Source organism: Lotus japonicus, chromosome 1, assembly GCF_012489685.1.
Source record: "Lotus japonicus ecotype B-129 chromosome 1, LjGifu_v1.2".
Classification (NCBI taxonomy): Eukaryota; Viridiplantae; Streptophyta; class Magnoliopsida; order Fabales; family Fabaceae; genus Lotus; species Lotus japonicus.
This window is the reverse complement of record NC_080041.1, coordinates 35,100,496-35,114,283: the sequence shown is the minus strand read 5'-3', so window position 1 is coordinate 35,114,283 and position 13,788 is coordinate 35,100,496. Positions and strand designations below refer to the sequence as shown.

Genomic DNA, 13,788 nt, shown 5'->3' with positions numbered 1-13,788 from the left:
TCATTCCCAACACTTTTATCTCCAATTCTCTTTTTAGCAAATCTACAGATTTTGGGAGCTCTTCTGGAGTCCCAATAAGTCATTGTCATCAACATTAATTATGACATAAACAATCTCATATCTCATCATAAATATGCATAAGTTTGTTAGGTCATTTTGTGATCGTCCTTAAGCAAATAATCATCTAGATTGCTTCAATCTAGTATTTTGTTCATTGTTGAGAACATGAATTGTGTGTTTTAGGCATCTTACAATCTTCAAGGAGTTTTATAGAGATATCAACCTCAAGTGAGCCATACAAATAAGTTATAACTCCAAGTATCCACCACGATTGTCACATGTGTCTTAAATATGACAACATTATTTCACTTTACTACAAAGACTCTTTAAGCCTTATTGTCTTTATACCTTTAGGGTATACACATGAGGTCCAAGGACCATTAAATTCAGCAAATGAATTGCTTATTTTTATTTATGGTCAATCACACCCATTCATTTTTTGGTTCAAGATTCTCGCACATATTTCTAATATTCAGCGCTACTTTATTATGTCAACAATTCTTCATATTCTTGGTTCTTGTTTTAACTTGTAGAGACATTATCAATTGAGATCTCTTTAATCAATAATTACAGGTACCTGAACCTCTTCAGGAGGTATAAACATTTTTGTAGTCTCTACACTTTTCAAGTTGCCTCCTCAACAAGACCGTCTTCCTTCTCTAGGATATCTCTTTTGAACCAAGTTTTAGGCATGCCTGTTAACAAAATTTCAGGATATTAAATTAGAGAAGGGTATTTACAGCATATAAGGAATTTCATAATTCCTTTTTGGGTCATTGAATGCATCTTTTGAACTTCTGGTTCATATTGCTACGTGTGAGTATATATGCATTCATTACAAATTTTCAGAGCTGCTTAATTTTTCTCTCTCCCTAATGCTGAGAAACAACGACAAGTAAGATATGAAATATCTTCCTGTAATGGCTCAAATTGATTACATAATCTCAGCTTTCCATGTCATCCCAACTTAGTGCTTTTTGGGGGAGTAATTGAAAAAATATAACGCACGTTGAAAATTCTTAGATGAGAGATATTAGGTTCCTGACCATGAACCAATTGTAATGGGAGAATTCTAGTGACTTGTTGGCTTGATGCGTGTCAATGTTGCTACCAGTAAGGACATTTGTTCTCATATGTAATTGTCTAGCTATAAATAGGAGGCGTTTAATTAAACAACTCAGCTAGATCAATCTGAATACGAACTTGTGAAACTAGATATACAAAATCATGTCATCTACCAACTTGATCAAGGTTGGAATTTTACTCTATCAATATTGAGAGCAGATGACATATATTTGGTCATTTAGTCGATGCATCGATAAATACTTAAATGACCCATAAAAAGAGTGTAATACGTGCACATGCATCGCATCAAATATACTTAAGAGTATGAGGGATTCAAACTCATATATTTTACCAATTATTAATTGGTCATGAGAACAATATATAAGAATTCATTATATTGAAGAATCTTCAGACTCTTCGATGGGTACTCATATGAATTCATATACTTTCGCATCATAAGACTCGGATGGTCTAACCGGTCATGGCAATCACATTCAATTTGTTCCATATGTAGAACTTTCTCATTCAAAATAATACTTCAATGTTTGAAGTAAAATTTTCTGGCATTTTAAATCCTTCAAGGATTTTGATATTTTCAACCCATAGTTTTATCGTTACATCAATTAGAAGTAAATAAAGTCCTTCAAGACTTTCAAATTAATAAGGAATATGTGTACATGACAGTTGTGTCACAAGATGAGTATTGCATCTCTTAATTTCCTTTAACTCATATCCATTGCATGAAAAAACTTAATAGATTTGACATCTTTACATGTCTAGATTACTACCAATCCAAGCAATATATAGCAACAATGTTTATATATGCTCTTTATATTTGTATACTTTGATACCAATTTAGGGGGGAGATAAGGAGAGCAGAAAGCATTAGATCATGCGCAAATGTGAGACTCTAACTCACACTTCAATTCTTAACATTCTCCCCCTAAGTGTGAGTCACAACCATATTATTATACTCCCCTCAACTAGCTATTAGCAATTGCATTACAATTCGCTTCATCACCGTGTCAATAGGACACGTCGCCTGACCACTACATTGTGTCAAGAAGAGATATGAGGAGTCATTATCATGACCACATCAACCATTGATTCAAATACAACTCCTATGATTGCAACAACATCTGGGTTTTTTCTTGCAAAAATAGAATATTATTGATCTATAGATCTGTTCAAGAATTTCAAGGATCCATTTTAAAATATTGTTGTGAAATTTCATAGGCTCCTTTCATAGAGAGCCACCACAAAGTTTCATTTCATGAAACAAATGAAAAAATATCAAATATACCATTTGATGTCCTTAAGGGACAATTAACCATGCGTTCATAATTTTTCTAACTTGAATGATAACAATTTTTGTCATTTTTGTTGAAATATTCACTTTAGGGAATATCTCAATCATTCCTTAATATAGCTACTTCAGTAGCTTACATGATAGACACATCTCTTTCAATCAACTTGATCATTTATAATGGGAATGATATTGTGACACTCGGGGCTGATGAGGGCGGGGAGTGATCGCCGGTGCAGTGAGGCACGCACAAGGAGCGGCTCCTGGCAGGCTTCTAGGCGGTGGGGCACATGAATGAACCGATCTCACACCCGAACAAGAGGTATTCCGAGACTGTATAGGGATGGACAATACGGTTGAGGAAGGCATAAAATATTTGATTGGTACTACTCATAACAACAAGATGCATCTTCTTTTCGGGAGCCCAACTCATAAGAACTCCATGGTTAAGTGTGCTAGCCTTGGAGTAATATTGGGATGGGTGACCTCCTGGGAAGTTTTCTCGGGAAGTGCGTGAGTGAGGACAAAGCGCCCTGAAAAGACTCGTGTTATTACCGTGAGGCCAGTCGTCAGATCGGGATGTTACAGATATAGTTCTTCAGGAACTATAATGTAAATATTGACAAAAGAATATAGCGGACAATTTCTTCTTTTATTTATTTCAAAGAGCTAGTTTTTTTTTTTAAATATTTCATTATGATACAAGATGAAAGTCCAAAATATATGTAAACAAATTTGTTTATAACTAAAATAATTGTATAAGAAAACTCCTAATGATATTCTTTTCATGATCTCATAAATACTTACACGAATTTCAAAATAAAATATTCCTTAGATTTAAGTTGATCACTTCAAGTCAATTTGAGTATACAAAAATACTTTCTTCCATGAATAAAATCAAGTTGTGTATTCTACATCCATGCAAAATTTTAAAAAAAAATTACGTCTATTTCTACTCAACTAATATTTTTTGTACTCATATAAACTAATATATAAATTCAAATAAATCTAGTTAGTAGCTATCCAAGACCAAATAACCGAGTATACAAATTTGTTTAACAATATTTTTTTTAACCGTAACTATATTTAATATAACTGAAATGGATCTATTTGAATTAGAGATAATTAACCCAAAATAGGTTAATCAATAATAGTAACAGATTCAATAAAATATTAGCACAATTTAATTTGATTGATTATCATGATCAATTATAATAAGATATATATCTTCAAATATCCCGAAGAGAGGATGTATCATATGAGAATGATGTTCTTAGGTAAGAATATGAGAATAAATTATGACCGTCAGATCTAATAATGAACGGTCAAGATTAAAACATGATGTCATGTGACTTTTTTAAAAAGTCACATGACATTTTTAAGTTGTCATGTGATTATCAAATTGTTTTAATCTTGACCGTTCATGATTAGATCTAACGGTCATGATTTATTCTCATATTCTTACCTAAGAACACCATTCTCATATGATACATCCTCATCCCGAAGATATATATATATATATATATATATATATATATATATATATATATATATACATGATCAAATTTTTTGATCTCTTCCCGTTATGATATATTTCATGACATTTTCTTTATCTCTTCCACTTCTGATAGAAAGATTCAATAATATTTCATTCACATCAGGTAAGAAATGAAGAATGATCAATATTCCATTCACATCAATATATCACATGACTTTTCTTTATCTCTTCCACGGTTGGGATCTAATATTCATATAAATTTATAGTTCTTGATAACTGTTCTTTGTGTATTCATGCTATGGTACTTCTGAACTCATAGCTCAAAGAGAATATGTCTCAATCAATTCGGATATGATCTTCATGATTCATATTTAAAAAAATTCTACTACGGTACTTTTGGACTCGTAGGCTATGAATCTTCATGATTCATGATTCATAATTTAGATAATCAACTACGGTACTTCCAGACTCGTAGATTATGAATCTTCAGGATTCATTTTTTTTTCTTCTCAAAATAATTCAACTACAACGCTTATGGACTGTAAGACTATGAATCTTCAGGATTCATTCAAAATAATTCAATTACAGTGCTTGTGGACTGTAAGACTATGAATCTTCAGGATTCATTTTTAATCTTCAGGATTCATTCAAAATAATTCTTTTACCGTGCTTCTGGACTGTAAGACTATGAATCTTCGTGATTCATTCAAAATAATTCAATTACAGTGCTTCTGGACTGTAAGACTATGAATCTTCAGGATTCATTTTATTACTATGGTACTTTTGGAATCATAGATAAATGATTCGAAGAAGAAGGAGAAGAAAGAAGAAGAAAAATGTAAAATTATAACCTTCCACATGGATGTGGTATTTACTCTAGAAGTGGTACTTGCTCTTTCACTTAGGAATTAGGAATTATGGAGAGACTATCGTTTGAAAGAGAAGTGGAAGAACATAGGAATTCTAGAGAGACGATCGTGCTGATAACGTGTTGTGAATAAAGAGTAAGCAAGTAAATAAGAGGGGAGAATAGAGGAACAAGAGATAGAGAAATAGTGTGATGAGGATGTTCTGCTAGGTGCAGACTCCCTTGTATTTATATTATTAGGTTTAGAGTGTTGAACAAGTATACATGTGAACCTGACTCATGGACTCTTAACTATGATGGGCATCCAAATATTTATAACACTATGTACTTAATGGTTATATAATGTAAGATTATAGCCTATTTAAAAGTCTGCTTTGTAATAAGACATTCGAGTAGACTGACAAATTTATTTGTAAATATATCAATAAACTTATGTGCTAACTAGCTAAAATATTTTGAAATCATTATATCATTTAAGTCAAAGTAAATAGATCATAGGTTTCAAAAAAATAAATAATAGATCATCAATCTATTTCCGAAGATTTTATTTTGTTAAATTCTTATATAGTCTAAGATGCTTAAACATATAAATAAATCAATCAAAATATAATTTAAGATATAGTTATAAAAATCTAATGTAAAAATAATAAAATTAGTAAAAAAAAATTATATTTATTTAAATAGGTCGGTTTGTTAGCCTTATAAGGCTTTTTAAGTGGCCTTAGCCTGACCTTTTTAATCAATTATGTTTTTAGAAAAGCCTTGACCTTGTTTATTGATAAACTTGGTCTGACCTGAGTCTGATGTAGGCTAGGGCATAGGCCCCTGTTAGCGGTTCGGCCTACTTCCACCCCTAAATTCATAGCTCAAGCACCTAGTCATTAGAGATTAGACTCAACTGGATTTTATATATATATATATATATATATATATATATATATATATATCGAATGAGTATTTATGGGTATAAATACCTCAATATTCATACTGGGTAACATTCTTCAAAGGTTGGATAAATACGTGGATACCCATTGGATAATTTTACCCATTTGAGGGATTCCAAACCTGTAGACCATTTGATTCACATCATAGTGGGTAACATTCTTCAAAGGTTGGACCTGTACCCAGTTAGTAAAATAGACTGTGGAAACTAGTATGAGAGAGTGTTTCTTGGAGGACGAGGGGTGGGATATATCCAATAATACCAAGTGTCCATCCTATAAAAGAATCATGGCTTGATAATCGAATGAAGTTCCTCAACTGGAACTATCTAGATTGGGCCAGGTCGTTAACACTCTTCACATCCTCGTGCATAATTATGGAAATCTGGTGAAATGGTAGGTCAATAGATGTCATGCTTATGGATTAACCCCTTCACTTTTTGCCCTGGTATGTGAGCTCTGCAAATACCTTCATGTACCTCCCTCATTATCTTCATAGCTCCTTGTTTAACACATTTCAACAATAGTCCCTCAATTGAACTTTTTAAAGGTCTTGCTCAACAAGAGCATACTTCAAAGCCTATTACTTAGTCATGTTAGCTTAAATCATTTGCTTTTATGTTATGATCTCTAAGGATGTACATGATTACTACATCAACAAAACCCTACATTAATTCTAGTGCCTGGTAATAGGCTAGATTAAGATTGTAGCACTTGAACTCCACAGTACCTTGTAGGATGACTGAGAGTCACCAATTATATGTATTACTTGAACTTTTAAGAGTTCAATACACTATCAGAAATGGTCGATTTAGCGTCAAAATTTAGCGCTCAGCCCGACGTTGATAAATTTGGTTGTTTGACAGAAAAGATGGTTGATAAAAAATACATATGTAATCCATGTAAAATTCATATCCAATTTATGCAGATAATTTTATGGCATCCAACATTTGTGTTTATTATACAACCATAACACCATCTCCTCTTAAACATTTTCATGCTTATACAAAGTGGAACTTAACAAGTAATACCCAAAGTTGATGCCACCTAACAGAACTAACATCCAGTAAAAGATATCTAACTTCCCATGATTAATGTCATCAGGTAACCAATCAGTAACCCTACGAACTTGGTCAATTAAGGCCGTGCTCAGGTAAAAAGCAATCCCTACAAGCATGGAAATCATAGCAGTTGATGTGCTCCGCAGTGATTGTGGAAGCTGTTGGTAGTAGAATGTAACTTGTGCTGGAAAATGAAATGCTTCTCCAATGCCCATTAGCACTAATTGTGGAAACAACCAGAGTACTGACATGTTAACTGTGGGGTCATGTTGAACTTGGAGCTGGTGTTTATGAGCTATCTTGAGCCTCTTTGATTCAACAAGAGCAGAGACAACCAAAGCAAGCACATTGAACACGTGGCCTACTCCGATTTGTTGGAGAGGTGTAGGAGATTTTCCTGTCAGCTTTTGCCATCCAGGCCAGAGCACCCTGTCAAGAAGGGTGAGGAAAATGGATGTGGATAATAGGGCTATAACAGGTGTAGAGCCAGCTGGGATTTTGAAATGGGGTCCTAGAGAACGATCCATGGCTAAAGCTTGAAGGATTGTCAAGCTGCTTAGGATTCCTATTGGAGTGCCTAGGAATATACTTGAACTCCACAGTGGCAGGATTCCAATTACTGTTTTGAAATCTTCCACTTGTTGAACTGTGCATAGCCTCCATGGTTTCTCAATTGAGCCATCATCTGATTTAAGGTCTCCATCAGTTATCTGTGCAGCACGATTGAAGAACCTGCATTGGCATGAAGGGTACTTTGCTAATTTTAGAAATTCCTTTCTTGAGAGCAGTAATTAGAATTTAAAGGTAGAAACTAGAAAATGGGAATATACTGTATTTAATTATAACCCTTTTGTTTGATAAAGAAACAATAAGCAAAAATGTAAATGCATACAACTTTTCCCAATATATATGAAGGTCTCTGTTACTTTTTGTTTCCATTAGCACAACTAAGAAATGAAACAACTGAGGAAAAGGACTAACACCTTTACCTGACCTCCTTCCACTAGTCTATCTTAACTACAACTGGATCCAACTATAACTACTACCCCAGTTTTGCCCACTACCGCCAATACATGAGACATCATGCTCTTGGAGCACACTTACTCTGAGCAGTTCAGTTTCGATTAAAAATGGAAGCATCACTTTCAGTCACAGGCCATGTATTAATGAATTTTATTACCACCTGGTCCACCATCCACCACAAGATACGTATCCATTTATAAAGCACCTTTTGACAATAAAAAAAATTGAAACAGCACTGCCCACTGGCACTATAAACCCGGGGTTGAAGCTAAAAAGCAGCACTCTACTATTTGTTACATGAATTGCACGTTTGTTTACCATTTTTTTTTCCTGTATTCAAGTCAAACAAAAGTGAGTTAACTTGTATAAGAATGTATGCAATTTTTCTTTGAAGTAAAAGTTAGATTTTAAACTTTAAAATTAAACCTGGGTTTAGGTTAGAAAAATAAAAAATATGAGTTGATGTTATTTTATCAGATTGGCCATTTTAATATTCCACCATCACATTATAAATTTTTTATCTTAACTGCAAATTTCGTTTCTAAAGAGTGATTTCACCATCATTCTATCCAAATATCTTTCTTTTTGTAAACTTACTTTTACCGGCTATTCTCGAACACAAAATCAAATATGTTTGGTTTCTAAATATGTACATAATTCAAGACACGATTATTCTAAAGCTAAGTGTGTGTTTGGAAAATACAAGTGGATCCACGTCTAGTAGGGATCCAATTGAAGCAACAAATAGTTGCTTTTTGAAGGATGGATCCACGTCTAGTAGCGCCAGACTTGAAACCAAACATACCCTTAGACTTCTAGCTTTTAAGAAGTGATTCTAGTGCATTCGACCCTTAAACCAAACATGTTATTCATTCAAGTTTTGATTCATTCACAACTCACTTTCTCTCTCATCTCATTTTCAGTCACTTTTTCTTCATATGTCTATCTTTTTTCCCTATCACATAACACATCAATAGAAAGAAAGTCTGGTCAAATTGGTCCCGATTTTGTAAGCGAGTTCGATTTTAGTCCCTATGACGCTTAGTGGCAATCATTTTTATAACTACCGACTGTTTTTTACGGCCACTGAATGTCACTTGTCTACTGAAAGACTAAGAACAAACTCGCTTATAAAATCATGGACTAATTTGACCATTAACCTCGTATAAGCAACAAGGCAACAATTTGACTTGTGGAGAAAGAAGAAAAGCAGTTTTATCACTAAACAAACTACTGAATAAAGTAAAGTTAATTTGTCTTAATCAACTTAAGAGAAACACCTAATTAGTACCTTAATCTTTTTCCTGGTGTTGCAGCTGCAGGAAGCACTGGACCCACTCCATCATGATCATAATCATGATCAATAACACTATAGTAATCCTCTTTTCTTGATGAGAGCTGAGATTTCCATTTCCGAACAGCAACAACAAGAACACGAACCAAATCCAAGAGCGCGCTTCGTTTCAGGTCATCAGGGCGATAAAATCGATACCCCAACAAGAAAATCACCACCCCAATCAAATTCGCCACAGCACATACACCAAATCCCAAAACCCAACTCACATTATCTTCAACGTACACAAGCGCAGTGATTGCGATGACAGAAGAAATGTACCATGTGAAGAAGAACCAGTTGAAGAAATTCGCTTGATGCTCTGGCTTGTCGAACTGGTTCGCTCCCAGTGTGGCGGTTGTGAAGCGTGCGCCGCCGAAACCGATTGCGGCGAGTGCTGTGCCGGCGTAGAGAACAGTGTATTGGAACACCGAAGGGGGTGTGCACTGGTGGTTAGAGCCATCGTTGTTGCAGGGGTGAGGCCTCAAGGAGGTGATTGTAGCTGTCAAGGCTAAGATAACTGTGCCCTACAAATTCAAATGTTTCTTTAAGCATGTAACGTAATATGTCAATAAAACTGTTTTCTTCTGCTGGAAACGGTTTTTAAAAGTTGTTTCTGAAAATTATTTTAAAAACTGAAAACTAAAATTGCAATCAAACAGGTCCTAAGTGGTAATTTTTATTGGTGGGTAATTTAGCTTCAGTGTGTGGTAAAGACCGAAAGTCTATTAAGAGTGCGGCTACTACCGGTCAAACTTTGACCTTCAAGTTCGATATTTACTTTTTGTTATGACCACACATTTAATCAGACTCGAATATAAGATATGTTTAATTAAATATAATCTAATATGAATTGAACTACGTCGCCGGGTGGTTTCAAATTATGCTTCATGCATCTTAAGAGTTTTCTATGTAAATTAATTTTAAAGAGCAAATTGCATATACTTTTCATAAGATTTATAATTATTACTAAGGGTGTAAGTGTGTACGGTCCAATCCCCAAATCGATCCAAACCGAACACATTATGGTGGGTTGGATTAGATCATCGATTCGGTTTGAAATTTTTTTACTGCATCCGATCACCATCAGATCGGGTATCAGATTTGGGGATTGAAAAACCGATCAATCTGAACCAACCCAATGAATTGAGAATTAGTTTTTACATTATGCTCAAACTCCAGCTCATTACATACCTATTTATACTTTTATTGGAGATGTTGGTTTTATTTGGATTATGTCATTATCGAATGTTTTGTTTTTTTGGAAATGTTAGATTTTTCTATATTTTTTTAATATTTTTTCACGTTTTTAGAATAATTTTCGTGCACATTTTTTTAAAATATTTTTATATTTCAAATCCGACCATCTTTGGTTCGGATTTAGAAGCAAATATCAGGATATCCGAACCAACCCAAACGAACATGATTGATTGATTCGAACGTTTAAACACCCTAAATCTGATCAAATCCGGTCCAACTACACCCCTAATTATTAAATTGGCATTCTCTTTATTTTACAAAATGTACTGATATTTCCTTCTTCTTATGTCATTTAGAATAATAAAGTGATATCAAGCGTTATAATGATAAATCTTAGAATAGTAAACATAATTATATTAAACCTCAAAGAGGTCGATGCAATGTCCAAAATAAAATAAATGTAGTTAGAATTAATTATATAATAAAAGAAAATTAAGGCAATAATGATAAATTTTAATGATGGGCAGTGTCCTAATTTTAACATATGAGAAACATATTTTATAGGGTTAAATACGTTTTTTGTGACATATGAGAAACATATTTTACATAAGTTAGATTATTCATTATGAGACAATTTTTAATATGGTTAAAATATTTTGCATACCATTAAACAAACCCAAAAAATGTCTTTAGGTTAGGTTGATCAATCATTGAAATCACGCATTGAACTTTTCATGTCAGGGATTATTTTTCTCGTGGTCTGTCTTTTCAATATGAAAATGAAGGGCTAAAAAAGGTAACAATTATTAGAAGATTTTAGTTTTTGAAACAACAATTATCAGAAGATATTTGTTAATGATTTGTCATTTTTAGACAGAAAATGAGACACAAAATGACACCTTCACGTTAACGATTTGTCATTGATGAGAAATATACTCTCAAAGTTCTATATATAAGATTTCTTAAAAACTTTAAAATTCAATAAATTAATTTGATTGCATAATTTTTTAATAAGCGTAATTGTCCCAATAAATTCTTATAATTATGAACATAAGGATAAACTTTTTTATAATAGAATTAGACACCAAACACAAATTCCAATTATTGGCATTGTCTTTACGCTAATCAAAATTATAATCAATGGCCCGTCTAAAAAAAAATTGTAATCAATGGATATTGATACATAAATTTCTCCTCAACTTGTTTTATTTTATATAAAACCCTTCTTATAATGATTATATAGGGGATTTGAGTCCTTAGGTTTACTAAGTGTGTACACAAAGTAAAGTTTCAAGTTTTGTATATTTGGTTGAAGAATCAATTTTTATTGGACAAAATCACTTGTGGATCATTACGCAAATGATTAGGAATCGTTCCAGAATTTTAATTTTAATCCAAAATGGCAAAAAACACTTTTATATATATTACATATGACATCAATCTCATATTTTTTTATCTTTTTTTATTTCTCTCTAGTGGTCTACACTCATTAGGCGTATATCTTTTTTTTTTTCGTTTTTCTTCTGTTTTTTCTCTTGTTGTTTTGAGTTGAAGTACTCCTTAAACTTCTATTTCTTATCATTATTATTGGCTTATCTAAAAAAAATTATTGAATGTAAAATGTAAAAATGGTTTAAGTTTCTCATTTTAATAACTTCAAGCCTTGTTAATTCGGTAGCTAGATGTGGAGCAACTCAAATGTGTATAGTAGTATATGGGGAAAATGGATAATCAAAATGGACCCTTAGTTCTGTAAGTCGCCCCAACTAAGTGTTTCACAAAAAAAAAGGATGATATATATGGTGAGGATATCATATATGTAGATGTTGTTGAAGTTGAAGTTGAAGTTAAAGTTACTCACCAGGAAAGAAACACAAGAGGAAATCAAGGCAACAGAGAAGGAGCCAAAGAAAGAGTCAGCGATGATTGCAGCAAGAAATGGGAATAGATTGCTGCTTCCGTTAACCACGTTTGAAATCTGAGCAGCAGTGATGCTCTTTATGTTGAATTCCTGTATCAGATACACTATCAGGTTTGCTATGATTCCTGCAGAAGCAAGTGACGACCCTGTCGCTGCACCTGTTCAAGAGCATGCCAATGTGATGAAAATTGATTCTAAAAAGTAAATCAATTTTGGAGAGAAAACTGCTAGAATTGATTCTTCAAAATAATCTTATGTTTGTTATAACTTTAGTGTAATTTCACGGTGATTTTCCACGTGTATCTAAAATATACATTGAATGTGGGCAAGTGAGTGAATATTAGCTAGGTACTGGGGAGAAAGAGAGACCAATGATGAAGGGAAAACTTCTCCAGCCACCTGGCTTGCTCCCACTACTACTCATGCTACGTGCTTCTATGTGGGATGTGGGTGTGCCACTCATTCTTGCACCTCAACAACCTCAACTCTCTTGTTTCAAAACAATGGTGGTGTCCTTTTATAGCAAAAAAAGTATAACCATATTCTAGATGTGGCCGTGTTGGTTAGTTCATCCTGTCTCTTAATTATGAGGTTAGAAATTTGATTATTATCCATGAAAATAGAGTGAGTTTTGTGGTGATTATTTATCATCTAATGCAAGCATTCACGGTAAGAGAATTAGCTACGGTTGTCAGCGTCGTACACTAAAAAAACCGTATGATTTAATTTTGGGGGAAAATCATAAGTTGGTCAAAATCCACCGACACCATATAAATATAAGGTTACAAAATAGAAAAATTGATTGAGATATGATTATATTTTTTTGAAGTTGAGATATGATTATAATGTAACAACTAACAAGTAAAAAAAATTAATATTGAATGAGAGTATGTGTAAATATGATAAGAAGGCGTCTGAATGAATTATATATAATTTATATATATACACTAATTTTTTATTTTTAGTCAAGTATTTTTATAGGATTAGAATCGTTACAGTTGCAAAAATAACTAGAGTGTGCAGTTCTAAATCCCACCATATCTATTGATATTGTTTTATTTTCAAAATAAAATTCAACGGCTAAGATCCATGCTGGCGGAGGCACAGGGTGATCGTCGGTTGTGCCCGTCCATCCACAGTGGCGGAGGGAGTGGGGTACTGACTCCTACCATGGTCACCCTCACACTTCTCATTTCCTTTACTAATTAATACTAGAGAAAATGGTAGGTGCACTGTGTAAACTTTCTTTACACATGCACTCAATTGATTTCCGCCACATCAGTAATTTATTAATTTACTAATTAAAATTAAAAATATTTATAACCACTTAGCCCTATGTTGCATAATGTGATTGGACGTCAGTGTAAAACTTATTTACATTGACGGTGCATATCCATTAATCTCTTAAACACATTATGTCACATAAGACTAAGTGGTTATAAATATTTTTAATTTTAATTAATAAATTAATAAATTGCTGATGTGGCGGAAATCAATAAAGTGCATGTGTAA

At 33.3% G+C, this 13,788-nt stretch overlaps 1 protein-coding gene across 1 annotated transcript; it reads right to left on the bottom strand.

Annotated features, from left to right (window-relative positions):
• Window positions 1-6,635: 6,635 nt before the first annotated feature.
• On the bottom strand, window positions 6,636-12,799 carry LOC130734524 (protein NRT1/ PTR FAMILY 2.6-like). Its single transcript, XM_057586971.1, has 4 exons — window positions 12,646-12,799; window positions 12,217-12,434; window positions 9,114-9,682; window positions 6,636-7,531 (listed from the first exon to the last, which is right to left on the bottom strand). The coding sequence occupies exons 1-4, from the start codon at window positions 12,737-12,739 to the stop codon at window positions 6,724-6,726; spliced, it is 1,689 nt and encodes a 562-aa protein (XP_057442954.1). The 5' UTR covers window positions 12,740-12,799; the 3' UTR covers window positions 6,636-6,723.
• Window positions 12,800-13,788: the final 989 nt, after the last annotated feature.

Coding starts and splice junctions, on each gene's coding strand:
- LOC130734524 (XM_057586971.1), bottom strand. CDS start 12,739: ATGAGTGGCACACCCACATCCCACATAGAAGCACGTAGCATGAGTAGT. Junction 12,435..12,645: donor AAGTTTTCCCTTCATCATTG/GTCTCTCTTTCT, acceptor GCTCTTGAACAG/GTGCAGCGACAGGGTCGTCA. Junction 9,683..12,216: donor CCTCTTGTGTTTCTTTCCTG/GTGAGTAACTTT, acceptor TTGAATTTGTAG/GGCACAGTTATCTTAGCCTT.